The sequence below is a fragment of the Syngnathus scovelli genome, chromosome 18 (genome assembly GCF_024217435.2).
Source record: "Syngnathus scovelli strain Florida chromosome 18, RoL_Ssco_1.2, whole genome shotgun sequence".
NCBI classification, from domain to species: domain Eukaryota; kingdom Metazoa; phylum Chordata; class Actinopteri; order Syngnathiformes; family Syngnathidae; genus Syngnathus; species Syngnathus scovelli.
In genome coordinates, this window is record NC_090864.1 from 10,772,682 (window position 1) to 10,789,078 (window position 16,397).

Genomic DNA, 16,397 nt, shown 5'->3' on the forward strand with positions numbered 1-16,397 from the left:
ACTCAGCCAAAGGTGTGTATGTGAAACAGACTAAATATGTGATGATGAGCTGTTTATCCTTGTTAAATCCTGACAACATAGCAACGCCAATACACAAGTGGCCTCAGATGTGATGCTAGTCAATATCTATTGACAGGCAAATCAGCGTTGTTGTTCTTTGGTTCCGTCATTGTCCGGGCCTGATGCGCGTTGGGCTAAACTGAGAGTAAATGTGATTGGATTTTCAGTCTCTGTCATTAAATTCCCATGCGGGGAATACTAATTCCAGTATTTAGTGTGGTGATGCTAGGGCTTGCTTTCATCTTAAACTGATTCCAGTCTAATTAGATTGGCCATGTGGGGGGCGCTGGATGTATCCGTCTGGACTAATCCCTGCCTCTCTGTCCCAAACATTGTATTATCCAGAGAAAATCCATTGGCTGCAGGCTATTCAAAGCCAGATCAGCCTCTGCACTGTATCATGGAGAGAGCACCATGCAGCGAGGGTGGGTGGAACCTAATGGTCATGAGTGATGTATTGCTTGCAGAAAAAGGCCTCTTACCATTTACATTAGAAGCAACACACACATTTCAGACGGATACTTATATACGGCATTTCCAAAATGGAGTCGAACGTCTCCTCGGTTATCTACATGGCAAAGCAGGTGCTATTTACAAGTGAGTTAAGCCGATAACAAATGATTGATTGGGTCAAGCATCTTTTTCATTCCAACATGTGAGAATAATCAGATACACATGACAAAAATAAACGCGCGCTAACATTAGGGAACCCTGACACTGCAGTAGTTCCCACCAGGGTCGGCAGCTGTTGTTTTTTCTTGCCCTCCTCAGCCCTTATTTGGTAAATACAGGAGAGACTCATCTGTTGTTATTAGTGTGTCTCATTCTGACCGATACATTTCATGCAATGCGGCTTAAGGTCTTCCGAGGCAGTACCTCGCGACACAAAAGCAGCACGGGACTCGCTTTTCTATATATTTCCAACTATTTAAGTGTATATGGTGTTCTTCACTGTCTGTGATTTAATGGCAGAGCACAGTGTACAGGGGTCCTTCTTTAAGGCGTCTGAGAAGGCCAGAAACATTGAAAGGCCTTGAGCCATTGTTCTCCACAAAGGTCAAATGCAATTCAATCCCATAATATAGCAGGGGGGAGCCCTACCTTAGCAACCGCTTGCACTTGAAGAGTGGGCAACGGGAAAGGACCATTCAGTAAAACGCTTGCCCGCTGTGAGCCGAGCACATTTATCAAGGGCGACCAGTGAAGTCAGAAGGGAGCAAAAAAAAAAGAAAAACTGGTTTTGAAGCTTTAACACGTCATGACCACTTCTCCACAGAACCAAGAGTGTTAGCTACGAACAATAAAGGGCACAAGTCATTCTTTGCTACCTCGACGTGGAAAAAAAAAAAAACCTGAGAGATAAAAGTGGTTTGCAGATACAGTTTTTAATGTATCACAACAATGAGCAACAAACATACTTGATGAACTATTTCCAGAAGTTGTTCAAATACCATCTACAATAAACGTCATTTCAACTATGACAACAGGTCTGTGACAAATTAAAAAATAAAATAAAAGGTTCCAAAACCATGTTATTACCGTGATACGGTACAGTTGAGACCTCAAACAGTACAGTAACAAAAACTAATGCGACTACTCTCTATATATAAAACATCAATAACATTTTTGGTTTAGTTTATTTAAAGTTTTAGCCGTAGGGGCTTCTTCTTAATAAAACCTCAGGGTGCATTTCCTATGTTACCCAGATGTTGAAGAGTACATATTGAGTAGGATATGATTGCGCCATGAAAATCCCTTTGACATCCAGAAGAACAATTCCAATTTTCAACCTTTTGAAGGCTGTCCTCATAAACATGACACAATCCGTCCACTTTTTTTTTTTTCCTTTTTTTTTGTTTTTTTTTTTAAAGTTCTTTTTTTTTTTCCGTTTTTGGCTGCTGTGCAGTTGCAATAACTATGTACAGTTGCTGTTGGACCATCCGTTTTGTTGGTTTGTTAGCTTTTACCAGTCCTTGGTGTGGAAAGCGTCCTGTCTGAGATGCTAGCATCTTAGCACGCGATGCCAGCAAGCGACAAGTTCAGTCTTAAAATGCTGAGCCACCGAGTGGGGGAAGGCAAAAAGCCAAGTTGTGAAAGCCTTTGGAATCAGGACAGTCGCTCGTGTTTGTACAATGGCAAAATTGCACCTTGGGAGGCCAGAACGTCTCTTAGGAAACACAATCGAAAAGTGTCTTCAGGATTAAAGAAACTGATAAAATACTAAAAATCCAAATGGACAAAAAGCTCACACAGAAAATCAAAAACGGACATTTGCTTTAAAACTTTGGGAAAGAACACCTTTAGAATAAAAACATAAGAGGAAATGTTACTTGATTTAATTGTTTGAAACAATAACGAAGCATGATTTGATTTAACCTGTCAAACAGTTGCATTACATGCTACTTGCTCATCTCAGAATAGGAAATACCAAAAAGCAATACATTTTTGCATTTCTTCATATTAATAAATTTGTACCATGCACAGCCAACTATGAATATGTACAACAGCTTTGCTCTTTTTGTTCACAAGCCTTTTTCTTTCATACAAATAGCCTTCTGTTACTTTGGAATGAATCACATCGTTTCAAAGACCAAACCAGAAAGTGATTCTTAAAAACAACAAAACAAAAACAAAGTCAACTCAACACCTTTTGACAGATTCACATTCTTAGTTCCACAGCAAAATGAACAACGTAACGTAACAAAATTAGCAGAAGCAAATTAATTTATGGATCAGTATTTTGTCTGGTAGAAGTTTTGAGCAAAATAAATGGCAGGCAAAATACAATTACACAGTAGCAGCAAAAACGTTTGTAAGTTAATACTTTGCAATGTTGAAATTCTTTCGTTCAATGCAGATGATCACAAGTGCCCAGAGAATCGATGGGAGGATGTCCACCTATGGACTCGCTAGCAGTACGTAGGTGTAACACTGTTTTCAGTCCTACAAGTACATGAAATTGTTGAAGTATACAACACAAATGCTGTGTTTTTTAAAGCAGCATATTTGCAAACAAATGATCATACCTTTTTTTTGTGTGTTTTTTTTTTTTTTAAACATCGTGACCAACTTGTACCTTATCAGTTTCAAGTATACAGTACTGCTTTCGTGGATGCACCAATTGTTAAATAGATTGTTAGGCGTCAATCCTGTTCGACATATGGACCGATATGCTGCTGCGATCGACACAAATAATAATTAAAACACATACGTACAAACATACAAAACAAACAAACGAAAAAAATCTCTATTAAATTAACAAATGGCCTACTTGTATGATAAAATGACAAATCAAAACGAAATAAGTGCACTATAGTCCAGACACAAGCAGGTACCGTAACAGTACAGCAATTCACCAGAAAAAAAAAAAAAACGGTTCTATTCACATGATCAGAGAGTCTATCAAAACTAGAGTTATTACCTCTTCAGAAAAGGGTGTGAGCAGAGGTACAAGTGAGAAGGTTGGCACAGATTAGTATAGAGTACAATAACAAAACAAAAAAAAAGGGGGGGGGGGAAGGGGGGCAAGGAAATAGTTACAGCTTGTATTAAAAACTGGGGTCATCATACACATTTACTTCACCATCCTAAATTCCCTCAATGGCAAAAGCACACCACCGTCCGTCTTTGTAGGGCACAACTAAAATAATATGCACATCGTCCATTGTAACAGTTATATTGTCTCTTGGTACTCTATACACACCAAGGAAATGCGTCCGATAAAGCTTGACATGTTTTGGTTATAAGCCAAGTGTACCCAGGCTTGCTGCTTTAACAAATGAGAAATGTTATGTTATCTGACCTGAGAATTTAAAGCTACTGAATTACACCTATCTAAAAACTAAGAGAGATTCTCTTTGAGGGTTCTGGATCGTCATCCCATACAGTACATGCTAGCATTTGGAAAACAATCCAGCTGAGGTGCAATTTGCTATCATGAGAGTTTTTGGCTTGAAACAAGGACCCCCTCCCCCTCCATTGAGGGAGCCTGTGGAAATTTTTTTTTCCTACTCCATGTTTTTGTATACAATATAAGCTCAGTCAAGCATCTGCAACAGTTCTGTCCATAACAAAACAAAACCAAAAGAAAGAAAAAAAAAAAACATCAATCAATCAATATCTTGCCAGCATATCAATATGGGAAAAACAATCCTGAGTCAATCATTTGGTACTGAATTTTTTTTGGGTTAAGAGAAACTTTGGAACTGCAGTTTTAAAAAGTCTTCTTATTTTTTTTTTCTTTAAGCAAGGGATCCTTTTTGTCACTCCTACACACTGAACATATCCATTCTGATACTACTGAAGCTCGCGTCTAGGCCAGAGGCCGGCTTTGCCTTGACTTCCAACGCGTTATCTAAGTCGTCCAGCTTCTGGCTTAGCTCATTGTCAGACTCATCTGAACAACTCTCGGTGGGTAGTGAAGTTGGAACCCCTGAGGTGCTGCAGGAAGTTGAGGTAACCGTTGACGGCGAGGATAGGGAGGGAGGAGGAGAGGCTGACGGGGAGGAGGAGGAAGCAGCTTTCTGGGCTGTGGTGGTGGTGGCCTGGAACAAGACATTAGGCCAGGACTTCATGGACAAGCGAGACAGATGAGGAAAGGTGTTATTAGAAGAAGCTGCAGACTGCGAGGTAGATGTGGTGTTAGGAGTAGGGGAGCAGACAGAATGAGGTAATAATCTAGTATGCTCTTTGGCATTTCTCATTGCTTGTTTGATTGTTTTCTCTTTGTGCAAGCTCGACTGAAGGTGTTGGCCAAGTGCTTCGTTCCCATTGACGACCACGTTGCAGGCGACGCACGAGTAGTTGCTCACTGCCTTTCGAAGCACCGTCTCTTGCGGATCACTCAAAGTGTGTCCAAAGTAGCAGAGGGATTTTTGATGACGCAGCACAGAGTCTTCGTCAGCAAAAATCATCTGGCACTTTCTGCATATAAACTCATGCTTGATGGACGGTACAATAAAAGCATCTGGAAAATCCTTGGTACTTTTGGTATCTGTTTTCGGTTCTTCTTTTGTGCTTTCTGTTGAAGAGCCCGTGTTGGTGTCATCCTTAGTATCGTTAGCTTCTTTTGGTTTGAAAGAGTTGCTTGTGGTGCCCTTGGAGCTCTGGGACGTCTTCACAGCGGTCAATTTCTGGTGCTGCTTCTGCTGTTGCTCCAGCTGTTTCTGCTGCTGCTGTTGTTGCTTCTGCAGAGAATCTTGCAGGGACTGCTGGTACTGCTGATACTGCTGCAGAAGAGCGGTCGGGGAGAGACCAGCGGCCATCGCGGCTTGCGGGACTGCTGCAGGGCCGTATGGGAACAGGTTCTCCATCCCACAAAGCGGTGGGAAATACCCCCCCGGTTGAACCCCTCGCGGAAGCTGGGGTGAGAAGCAGTTTGGGAATCCAGGAAAGAAGTAAGGCAGGAATTGCCCTCCCAAAAAAGAGCTGGGATCACCGGCGGCCAGAGCGCTCTGAAGGGCCTGCAGCTTCGCTGTGTCCAGTGAAGGCTCACTTCCTGCCTTTCCTGCAGCTGGTTTCTCCCTCTTCTTGGCCACGCTGGGAGTCTCGGGCCGTGAGCTGCTCTCTTTCTCGCTGCCCTTTGTCTTCATCTGTGGTGGCTTGTCTCCTGTTGTTTTACTGTTGTCTCTCTCTGAGTCTTTCCCTTGCTGCTCTGTATTATTTACTGCTGCCAAAGGTGTGGAGGGAACAGGAGGAGGAGGAGGAGGAGGAGGAGGAGGTGGAGGAGGAGGAGGAGGAGTCTGCAGAATAGTCTTGGTTGGGGTAGTGCTGAGAGACATGGCAGGAGATGGGGTGGCTGGAGTAGGGAACCCAAGCATGCCAGCACCAGGAGATGCTAAAGCTGAAATACAGTAGTATATAGATATGGAAATATTCAATATTTAGATATTCAATCACAAATTGGGGAAATTTGATGTAAAGTTACTTTTTTAAACCTCTTATTCAGATTTTGTTATGGATCAAAACTGTCACATGTGCTTTAAGACAACGGCAGTCAGTCTTCATATAATACTACGTATAAATATGCTCAACCAATCATTAGGAAATGAAAACAAATGAAAGCCATGATAAATATACATTTGTTGTACAAAAATCTCATTACCAATTCAACTCCGATGATGAAAATCATGCATGCGTTTTACCAACCATTTGTAATTTCAAAATTGTATTTAAAAATAGGACTTTTCTTACTAACACCACCGCGGTACAGAATAAACAGCAGTATCGGGAGGGTAAAACAGTGCATGATCAAGATCAGTTCATAAAGCTTCGAGTCTATTTTGTCACGGTTTGTCATACTAACTCACCAGGTGTGTTGGGTGGGAAAACAGGAAGTGACGATGGCCCGTTGACTCCAGGAAGTAGCACTGGCGGAAGGCCAGAGATCCCCGGGTAGCCTGAGGGCAGGCTAAGGCCATGAAGTGCGGTACTGTTGTCCACTGCTGTCTGTTGCTGCTGGCCAGGCAGAGTGAGTCCTTCACCGGCTTTCTTCATGCGATCCAGCTCTTGCTGGGCCATCAGCTGTCGGACAGTGGTTGGTGCTAGGTAGTCTTTTTCCCTATCCACCTGGTTGCCCAGGGTTTCTTGCACTTTGGTGATGTGCTGCTTGGAGAAGATGTGGTCTCGGATGGACATTCGTGGAGTGTACTTTATACCACACAAAGTGCACTCTGGCCTCGGTCCATCTGGGGAGTTCTGACTTATTATGAATGGCTTTCCAATGTTGATCTTGAATTTCTTTTCTTTAGCTCGGGCATTCTGGAACCACACTTGGACAACGCGCTTGGGAAGTCCAATCTCATTGCCCAGCATCTCACACTCTTGCATTGTAGGAGTGCGGTAATCACTAAAACAGGCTTTGAGGACTTTGAGTTGCAGGTTACTCATCTGCGTTCTGAATCTTTTATGACCCGGCCTATCTCCAGCATTGGTGCCTTTACCAGACTTGAAGGGGTTACCTGCCCCAAATGGACTCGGAGAACTGGGATCAGTAAGGCTTGACGATTCACTCCTGTCGAGATCATCCAGGTCATCATCTCGGGAGCTATAGTAGGAGTCACAGTCTTTTCCGGAGAAACTGAGGGCAGGGCTCACCATACTGAATTGGAATCGATCACTGCCACCATCAGAACTTGACACCATGCCACCCTTGTTGTCAGTCAACTTGTCCCCTCCGTTAGCTGTGAAGCTTTCAACCTCGTTGTTGTTGCCCTCGTCTCCAGTTGTAGCGTCGCTAATGGCAGTATTAATTGACGACGTCTCATCAAAGTCCATCTTGCTGAGATCGTACGATGACAGATCTGCTGAGTTAACATTAGGCCCATCGGTTTCATCACAGTTTTCAGCTTTTAATGATGAAGGGCTTAAGAAGTTTTTTAATTGAGCTTCAGATGGTTTTACTGGGGTTGATGACGCAGTAGGCAACTCGTAATCATTTGGCTCGGTCTTGGTAGGCAGCTGTGAGAAGTCAAAGAAATTATACTTTGGGCTATCACCTCTGTCATTGTCTTGATTCATCATTGGACTTGGTGGCAAACTAAAGCCTGCCTGCTTTGCCTCATGCCAGTGTCGAGATCGTATGTGACTATCTAGAGCTGACTTGGCTTTGAACAGTGCCCTGCAAAAAGGGCATTTCTTGTGGGACTGGGTGGGTCCGATGGCTCGAAACTGACCCTTTCTCTCTCGAGCGCGAGTGTTTTGGAACCAAACTTGGACCACTCTCTTTTTCAAGCCCACCTCTCTTGCAATGTGATCCAACATTTTTCTCGTTGGATTGGAATCAATCAGGTACTTGTCATAAAGGACCTCAAGTTGTTCAGGTGTGATAGTAGTTCTCAGGCGCTTATCTCGGTGTTGTTCTTCACTACTGTTTCCGCCATCTTTATCATTGACGCATTCGTCCTTCTCATCCAATTTTCTCTTCATTGATGCTGACCCTGCGGCAGAGGTCAAACCAGAACCACCTTGTGAAGAGATTTGGGAGAGGCCTCCAGATAATAGCTGGCTAGCCATTAGCGGGTTGTTTGGGTCAAATATCATATAAGGCATGTCGATAGGTCTTTCGAGGAACTGCGAGTGCAGAAATTGGTTCTGGGCTGCCAAGAAATGCATGTGTTGATGTTCCTGCCAGAGCTCCACTGTAGGGAATGCAATCTTACACTGGTCACACTGGTATTGAAGCATCTGGTGTGGGAGGCTGTTTGTGAGGGAGGAAAGGGCCAGGGAGAGAGGACTAGAGGGCACTGTGGCTGCCTGTGGCTGGGAATGCGGTCTCGACATTGGGGGCTGGGCAACTTTCTGAGGGGGTGGTTGAGGTGTGCAAGCTTTAGATGGCCTTGGTTCCGGTAGTGATTTGACAACCGGTGAGGGTGCGGTCTCAGTTTTAATTGGGTCACTTTCAGAACGAGGTTCAAAATCTAGTTTAGGAGAGGCTTTTCCAATGCTGGCACGAGGCGAGGCCATCACAGGGGAGCTTGAGCCAGAGCTGGTAGCAGTTCCCTGGGAATGTTTGGGTGGCTCTAAAGATTGCTGGCTCATTCTAATTGGAAATTGATCATCTGTGTATTCTTCACATTGGTTTTCCTCATTGCCTTCCTCATCTTCATCCTTGTAGCACAGCTTCTTCTGGTGAGTGATCAGGTCAAAGATGCGTGGGAAAACAACGTTGCACTTCTTACACTGGTACTGCATGTTGGTAGTTCTGATGTAACGTTCATTCGTCAGCTCTTTTTTCTCACTATCTTTAGAATCGGCCTGGTTCTCGTAGGTCTTACGGGCTTTCTGACGTGCATTCTGGAACCACACAACAATGACTCGTGTTGGTAGATTAAGGACGGTGGAAAGTTGCTCAATTTCATCATCCTTAGGATAGGCATTGGTATCAAAGAAATCTTGAAGAACCCTCAATTGGTAATCTGTGAATCTGGTTCTGGAAGACCTCTTGTTGATAGTTGACTCAGTCCTGTAGTATTCGTGACTGTTTAGCTGAGTCTCGATCCGGATGTCATCCAAAGTAGTAATGGGAGGAATATTAAAATTGTAGGGGGAGTCTTTGCTTCGCTGCCTCTCTTTGAAGAGGGTGTTACGGAACCAGTGCTTTATGACCTTTTGAGGCAAACCAGACTTCTCTGACATCTCCTGAATTTGCTCTTCATTGGGGGAATTGTTGATGTCAAAGTTGGCTCGGAGGATTTTTAATTGGTCATCAGTTATTCGAGTTCGCGGTCGCTTAAACTGGGACTGGCGGAGGAAGTTCGGATCGAGCCCCAATTGTTGCTGGCAGAGTTGCGTAAGGTCGGTGGAGAGAGAATCCATAGTGGGTAGTTGGAGGGCCAATTGAGGGGGCAATCCTGGGTGCTGAACGGATTGCATCATGAGCGGTGGGAAAAGGGGCAGATCCAAAGGAACGGGGAGTTGCACTTGGGGAGGTGCAGGAGGAGCAGTGGGTGTTGGGGGAGCGTGCGGTGGCTGCAGTGGTGATGTCTGATGAGTACTTTGGTGGGAGGTCTGATGGGAGACAGAAACCGGTGACGGTGTCGGCGTTTGCGGCTTGCTCATTGACGTTGAAGTCGATGGAGGTGTTGTCACCGGGGCGCTCACAGGAGGAGGCGGAGGCGGAGGTGGTGGAGGTGGCGGTGGAGGCGGTGGCGTTTCGGGTGAAGCAGGGTTAATTGGGTAGAGTTTGTCATAGGCCTCTCTGTACTGCTGAGCAAACTTTTCAAGTTCTACATATGGGAAAAACTGACTGTGCACATGCTCTTGGTGGCTTTTGAGAATAAGCATGTTGGAGAAGAGCTTTCCGCACATTCCACACTCAAGCTTATCAGTGTTCATATCCATTTGTTCATTTCCATCTTTATTTTTCTTTTGGTTCTTCTGTCTATTTTCGTTGTATTGGATGACAAGTTCAAATCCGAAATTCTCCAACAGTGCTTTGGCTGCATTACCCCTAGCTCCTGACACAATACGAGGAGGAGGAATCAATGGTTCGGAGAATTTGGACTTCTTAATATCTTTTGCCCCATCCATTAAAGTGTCACATCCATTTTCCAACTTTGCTCTGTCTTGTTTTTCAAGGTGGTCTTCTGCCTCTTTTGACATTTGGATATCTGAAATGGATGCATTGGTGGGCTCCATTTTCGGTTTTTGGTTTAAGATTTGTTGGTTCTTCTGCTGCTGAATCTGTGACTGTGTCTGAGAGACTTGCTGCTGCTGCTGCTGCTGTTGTTGTTGTTGTTGTTGAGCCTGTTGCAGTTGATGCTGCTGTTGCATCTGCTGCTTCAAATCTTCTAGGAAGGATCCCGTAAGACCCGGCATTCCAAAAGCTGCAGCTGAATGCAGAGCAAGTTCCGGACTTAGATTGAACTCTGCTCCTGGGATGTAGAAGGGGAATAAGAATTGCGGTTGTTGAAATTGCAGCAATGCTTCTGGGGTCATTGGGAAATGAGGAAAGAAAGCTGGGTTGAGAAATTGAGGCTGGAAGAAAGCAGCCTGCTGCTGCAGTTCATGTTGAAGTTGCATTTGCAGTTGCGCTGAGGACTGGGCCGACTGGTGGCTGCTTGACTGCGCTGACGCATGGTCGCTAGCTTGTTTGGTGTTGCTGTTGGTATTAGCGTCTTTGGGTTCCACAGTATTTTCTTTATGAGCGGACGTTGCTCCACTTGGAGCCGAGTCTGCGTTGCTGTTGTTTCCTTGTGTGCTTGGAGCAGGACTTTTTGCCGGCACTGGACCACTAGTGCCGCTGCTATTACTGCTCATTTCAGATTTGGCCGTCCGAGCTTTAGTCTGATGGAGTACGGACCTCATGTGAATCTCTAGTGTTGAACTTTGGCTATACGCAACATTGCAAATATTGCATTTGAATGGTTTGTTGTCAATGTTGCTGCTTGTTTCTTGGGGAACTGGGCTCGATGCCTCTTGAAGGACTTTTTTCAACTTGTGCAGATGGGAAACGGAATTATAGTGGACTAATAAAATATTCTTCTGAGTGAAAGACTCCTTACATACTGTGCACTTGTAAGGTCTTGAAGGATCTAAAAATTTCTCCATCGTAAAGTTTGGCCCCTTCCTAAATGGTAAGGTCCGTTTTGGTTCTGCTCCCATGTCATCTATCAGAGAGCTGCTGTCACTTCCGGTAGGACTGGGTTTTTCTTCCTGATCCATTTCATCATCCTTGTCCAAGTCATGCTCAAATGCCTGAGCTTCCTCCAAAGCCCTGGCTTCACTCTCAGTGATATCGCCATTCAGAGGGAGATTTCCAATCAGCTGCTGCACTTCACCCTCAGTTAGTTCAGGATGTCCATTCTCTAAATGCTTCCTGAGGGCCAGGAATGTCCTGAAACTACGCTGGCAAAGGCTGCACATAGTGGCTGCTCTGATGGCATGGTACTGGGAATGTATCTGGAGCTTCTGCATTGTCTTGAATGCCAGACTGCAGTGATTGCAACGATACTTGTAGACATGGCGATCAGACACTGACAGTTGCTGCTGCTGCTGTTGGAGCCTCTGGAGTTCACTGAGATGATCCTGAAGCGTATCAGGGGACTTGCTGTCATGCCCTAACCCGCTTGTTCTTCTCCAGTCTGGAGCCTCTGAGGCCTCCTTTGGGGGCTTCATTTCCTCACCTTGGAGGTCTGATTCATTCTTATCTTGACTTGCCGATTCATCTTTTGAAGAGTTTCCTTCAAGGAGACAACACAATTTAAAGGTGTTAATCCAGAATTGAAGACCTATGCACAGATGATGCGATTAAAAGTGTTGGTCAGTATTTGAACCGAGTGTTGTTTACCTTGTGATTTTCCAGATTGATCGAGAGATGCTGATGAATCGATGGAAGTCAATCCCTTGTCTTGTCCAATTTGTGGATGAATAGAACTATTTGAGCCTGTTGTATCAGGTCCAACAACCTATGAAGAGCAAATAGTTTCTCTTTCATTACGACAGCTTCAAAATGGACAGCGTCAAAAGTTAAATGACAAGGAAGGGTCAGCTCCAATTTCTGACAGCGAGGACAATAGTTTCAAAGACAAATGTGCCGTAAAACTTTTGTAATTGCCAATGAGGACAGCGGGGTCACTTTGTCTTTGTGATGAAATTATGGCATGCAATTACAGGCAATTACATGGACACATGCACACAGGCTTTACTTACCGTCATAATGAGCTTTTCAACACAGTCAGGTGCCACACTGTGAAGGTGGGTGAGATGCAGCTGCAGGTGAATCTTGTTGCTGAGGACATCCTGACATAGTGGGCAGCGGATCACCGGCTGCATGGAATGCTGGGACATAACGTGAAGCTGCATACGGTTGGCATCTTTACTGCTGAAGTTGCAATAGGGACACTGCTGAACCTAGAAGAAAAAAAAATGGTGGTTTTAATTACTATATTCGCATGTAAACCAGCCAGATGAACCCATTTATAAGATGGCTGGAGATCTTTTGAACTGCTATGGGTTAAAATGCTCAGGCATCTGGGACATGGAATCTCCATACCTCTATTACCATGTTTTAAAGTCGCAAGCTACGTCACCAGGCACTCATTACTGAGAGTATGCGGAACATAGCTGCCACTCTACCACCTGTCTTAATACAATCCATTTCTGAAATGACAAAGTCTTCCACCCTTACAGGACCCAGACGAGCTAATACTCCATAATCTAATTTAAAAACACATTTTTTTAAAGAGATGCAAACTGGGGCGCCACAAGATGAGTATAGGTATTCTATTTCAGAAGATGATGACTTTCCTGATATTAAAAAAAGCTCCACCAAGGAGGAAATGGAGATGTTTAACCCTTTCCCAAAAAATGGAGCTTACCATCTTTCTATTTTCTGTACTGTTTATTCTGTTCAGGGTCAAGGCAGGAGTTGGAGTGTATCCCAACTGACTGGGTGAAAGGCAGACAATACTCTGAATTGATTGGCAGTCAATAACAAGGTTTGTGAATGGAGTGGGAATTGATCTCACTTCAACTGTGTGAAAGTCAGCTACTACACAACCAACGGCATTGAAACCAGAGTGACTAGTTTGCCTCAATCACTTCACAGGTAGAAGAAATATTGGATGTATATTAAATAGTATGTTTTAATACAGTCGGCTATCCTGGAAAAAAAAAAAAAAAAACTCAGTCAGACATCAATATGGTTTAGCAGACACAAATAAGCCTGCAGTTGTGTTGCCTTTGAAAACAGTAACAAATCTCTCAGTGCACCTCAAACATTTTGAGGATGAGCTACATCAAACCTTCACACCGCCTGGGGATTTTTCCAACATAGTTCAACTTGTGTCACACAACTGAAAGATTCTGCAAAGCGGTACCTGTTCAGCGGTAGAGCTCCTCGCTTCAACAGATTTGGGTCTTTTGGGTGGACTTTCAATTTGTTGATCGGGCTGGAGCGAATGTTTCACCGCTGTGTTCTGTCCACTCGATTCTTTGGATGTGGCATTCACTCCTTAAATGGGGAAGAGAAAAAAAACATTTTAAATAAAGCATGAGTCATGAAACAAACCTGGAACTGTTCAAAATGATAAACATTATTCGAAAATATTTGTTTTTCATTTTACAGAAAGCAATGATACTCAATCTATGATGTCTTCACGTACCGTGGATACAAAGACATTTCAAGGAGACGAATAGGTGATCATTTAAAAGCTTTGACACCGACACAACTTAAGCTTACAGGCACGGGCTGCATAACTCATGCATACCCCTAACGCACACACTTCCTGCCTTGAGGCCATGTGAAATGGAGAAAACTCAGGCAGACTCATTATCACAGCACGACATACATTAAATGTTATGGTAATATTATACACTTCATTAGATCATATACATTTCCCCAGCTGCTTCAACTGTGCCTCTGTCTGCACAAGATGCAACATTTTGGGGAGGGGGGGGGCGGCGTTGGTCACGGCTGGTGGTACAGTAGTGCGTGCGTCAATTTGTACGTGCATGTGTAAGTGTGTATGACGTTAACAAACAGCGCCCTGTATGGGGAGATCAGCCTCTGGTTGTATTTAGTGATAAATCTTTCATTAGCTTCATCCTCACATACAAGGCACTGCAGCTCAACACAGCTGGTGCAAAACAAAGACCCGGCATCAGACCCCCCCCCCCCAAGTCATCATCCACAAACCCCTCCCACGCCTGGTCACTCAAGGCAATATGCGAGCCTCACTCTTGCGAATCAACGCTTCACGCTAGATGCACAAAGGGAAAAAGGGGGGGGGGGGGGGGAATCAAAGCGCTGATACGTGGAGAGAAGAAGGAAAAAATACATTTCATATTATTCCATGCTCATGTTTTTATTGGGTGCATATCAATTCCTCTGGCCCGTTCATGCATTTTAATTCTGTTGCATTAAGTAGGCGTTCCACTTATTTTATTTGTAATCCCCTATATCTGGAGCCTGAAATATTGGCCTGTCAAGGGAAGTGACAAGAGAGAAGGGGGGGAGGAAGAAGAAAAAAGGGGGGGGCACGCACACAAGGGCACAATGTGAATTTCCAAGAACATCCGAAAATTGGACCGCAGCTCAGAATAGCAAGGTAATCTTGTCTTACGCCGCTTGCCACGGACGGCCCCTGCAGGGCTTACATGCGTGTTGCTGTGCATGTATGCGTGTACATTGTCTTCCATGACAGGCCTCCCGCTCCACTTTATTGCAGCCATCATATAAGCTGACCTTTCGGCTCTCTAGCGCCCAACCTCTCCAATTCATTATGAGCAATTCTAATTTCAACTTTCAATTTTTGCCTCCGTCTTTCACTCAATTTGCAACTAAATTGCATTCTTGCGAGTGGAGATGAGGCGATTGTCAGACAAGAGCCGGCCGGCAAACACATTTAGATGGCGGATGGGAGCGAGGCCACACATCACCATTGATTACTGTCATAGCCAACGCAAATGTTGGTGTAATGGCCGCACGCTTGGTTGTGTGTCTGTTTTTGATGTCGATTTGTCTCGGTACTTTCATCAAGAAAAAGAGTTGGTCTAACCTTGAATGCCGAGAGAGCCGATCTCTCTCTGGCCACTTAGGAGATTTAAATGGCGAGCCCTGCCGGTGCATAATGAAGCCGTTTGGAGAAATGCCTTCTAAAATGGAGTGTCCTTCAAACATACCTGAAGCCCAATTGTGCACAATGGGGTAAAAGCACAATTCAAATAGCGGCGATGATTTTATGAGAGAAAATCAAATATCCATTTGCTGCTTCTTGCTCTCAAAGTCTGCATGGCAAGAATCATTAAAAAATAATAATGGGGGTGAGCGGGATCCAGAAGATGGCAACCACCCCCCTCGTTTTCCTTTGTCTGCATCCTAACACTTAATGACTGCACTTTTCCCCTCCTCCCTCTTCTTTGCCGTCCACCATCCCTCCATCCTCATGTGGACTCCACCAGCTGCAGGCCAGTGAAGCGGAGGGGCCGAATAAACCTGACACCCCGTAACCACTGCGAGCCACCCCTCCCACACGCCACCAATGACAAATGTCTGCATGCAGCAGGACCTGGCTTGATTAGATGAATCAAAAGGAGATTTATGACACTCGCCCCCCTTTTGCATTTCAGGGGGGGAGAGCGCAGCACACTCGCCACCCATCTTTATTTGCAACTGTCACTGGTGTTTAGGGTGTCACGGATGCGCACTTACAAAGCAAGTGCGGTCGCAGATGGAGTGAAGTAAAAAGCAGTGGAGGGAGGGAGAGTGGGAGAGTGGAAAAAGAGAAGCATGTGAGCTTGTCTTTTAAATAAAACTGCATCTAGGCTTAAAGTAAGTATTATATGCCTTCTTTTTCAGACTATCTTAAATTTTGGCAAAAATCAACACGGCCAAATTTGGACAATAATCAACCATAATACTGTAGTAGATCAAATACCGCTCTCTGACGGAAGTATCAACATGGAGCCGCACTTTCTACTAAGAATATAATGTGATTGTTTGCGACAAAAAACTTTTTCATTTCGCTCAAACTTAACCTACTCTGACCTTGCGCGAGCGACTGAGCAATTAGAGCTCATTCCCGACAATGTCATGAAAAGACGAAAGGCTCCACAACTTAAACGGAAGCAGGCTGGGTGGCGGCAGCTTGGATTTAGTATTCAATTTAGCACTGCTGAGTCCTGGCAGACTGGCTAAGGTTATGAAGCAGTAAATCTACAAGGGGGAGCTGGCCAAAATGGGCCATGGAGGGTCGGTTGACATGATTTACTTGTCTCTTGCTCTGAGGTTACGCATTAGGCTGACCCCTGGTCACTTGATAACATTACAACAACACAGAGCGAACCCCAAACTCCCACCAAAGTACTCAGCGGGTTGTAGAAGGAGAGAGGAAAGA

The 16,397-nt window shown here is 44.5% G+C and overlaps 1 protein-coding gene across 3 annotated transcripts in view; it reads right to left on the reverse strand.

Moving 5' to 3' along the window:
* Window positions 1–1,426: 1,426 nt before the first annotated feature.
* The window catches only part of zfhx4 (zinc finger homeobox 4), a 69,225-nt gene continuing 54,254 nt past the window's right edge, over window positions 1,427–16,397 (reverse strand). For all 3 annotated transcript variants that reach the window (XM_049749946.2, XM_049749945.2, XM_049749944.2), the window contains exons 8-12: window positions 13,380–13,513; window positions 12,211–12,411; window positions 11,849–11,966; window positions 6,369–11,741; window positions 1,427–5,902 (exon numbers count right to left, since the gene is read on the reverse strand). In XM_049749946.2, the coding sequence (XP_049605903.1) occupies window positions 4,329–5,902; window positions 6,369–11,741; window positions 11,849–11,966; window positions 12,211–12,411; window positions 13,380–13,513 (7,400 nt within the window). In that variant the 3' untranslated portion in view covers window positions 1,427–4,328. The remainder of the gene's footprint in view (window positions 5,903–6,368; window positions 11,742–11,848; window positions 11,967–12,210; window positions 12,412–13,379; window positions 13,514–16,397) is intronic.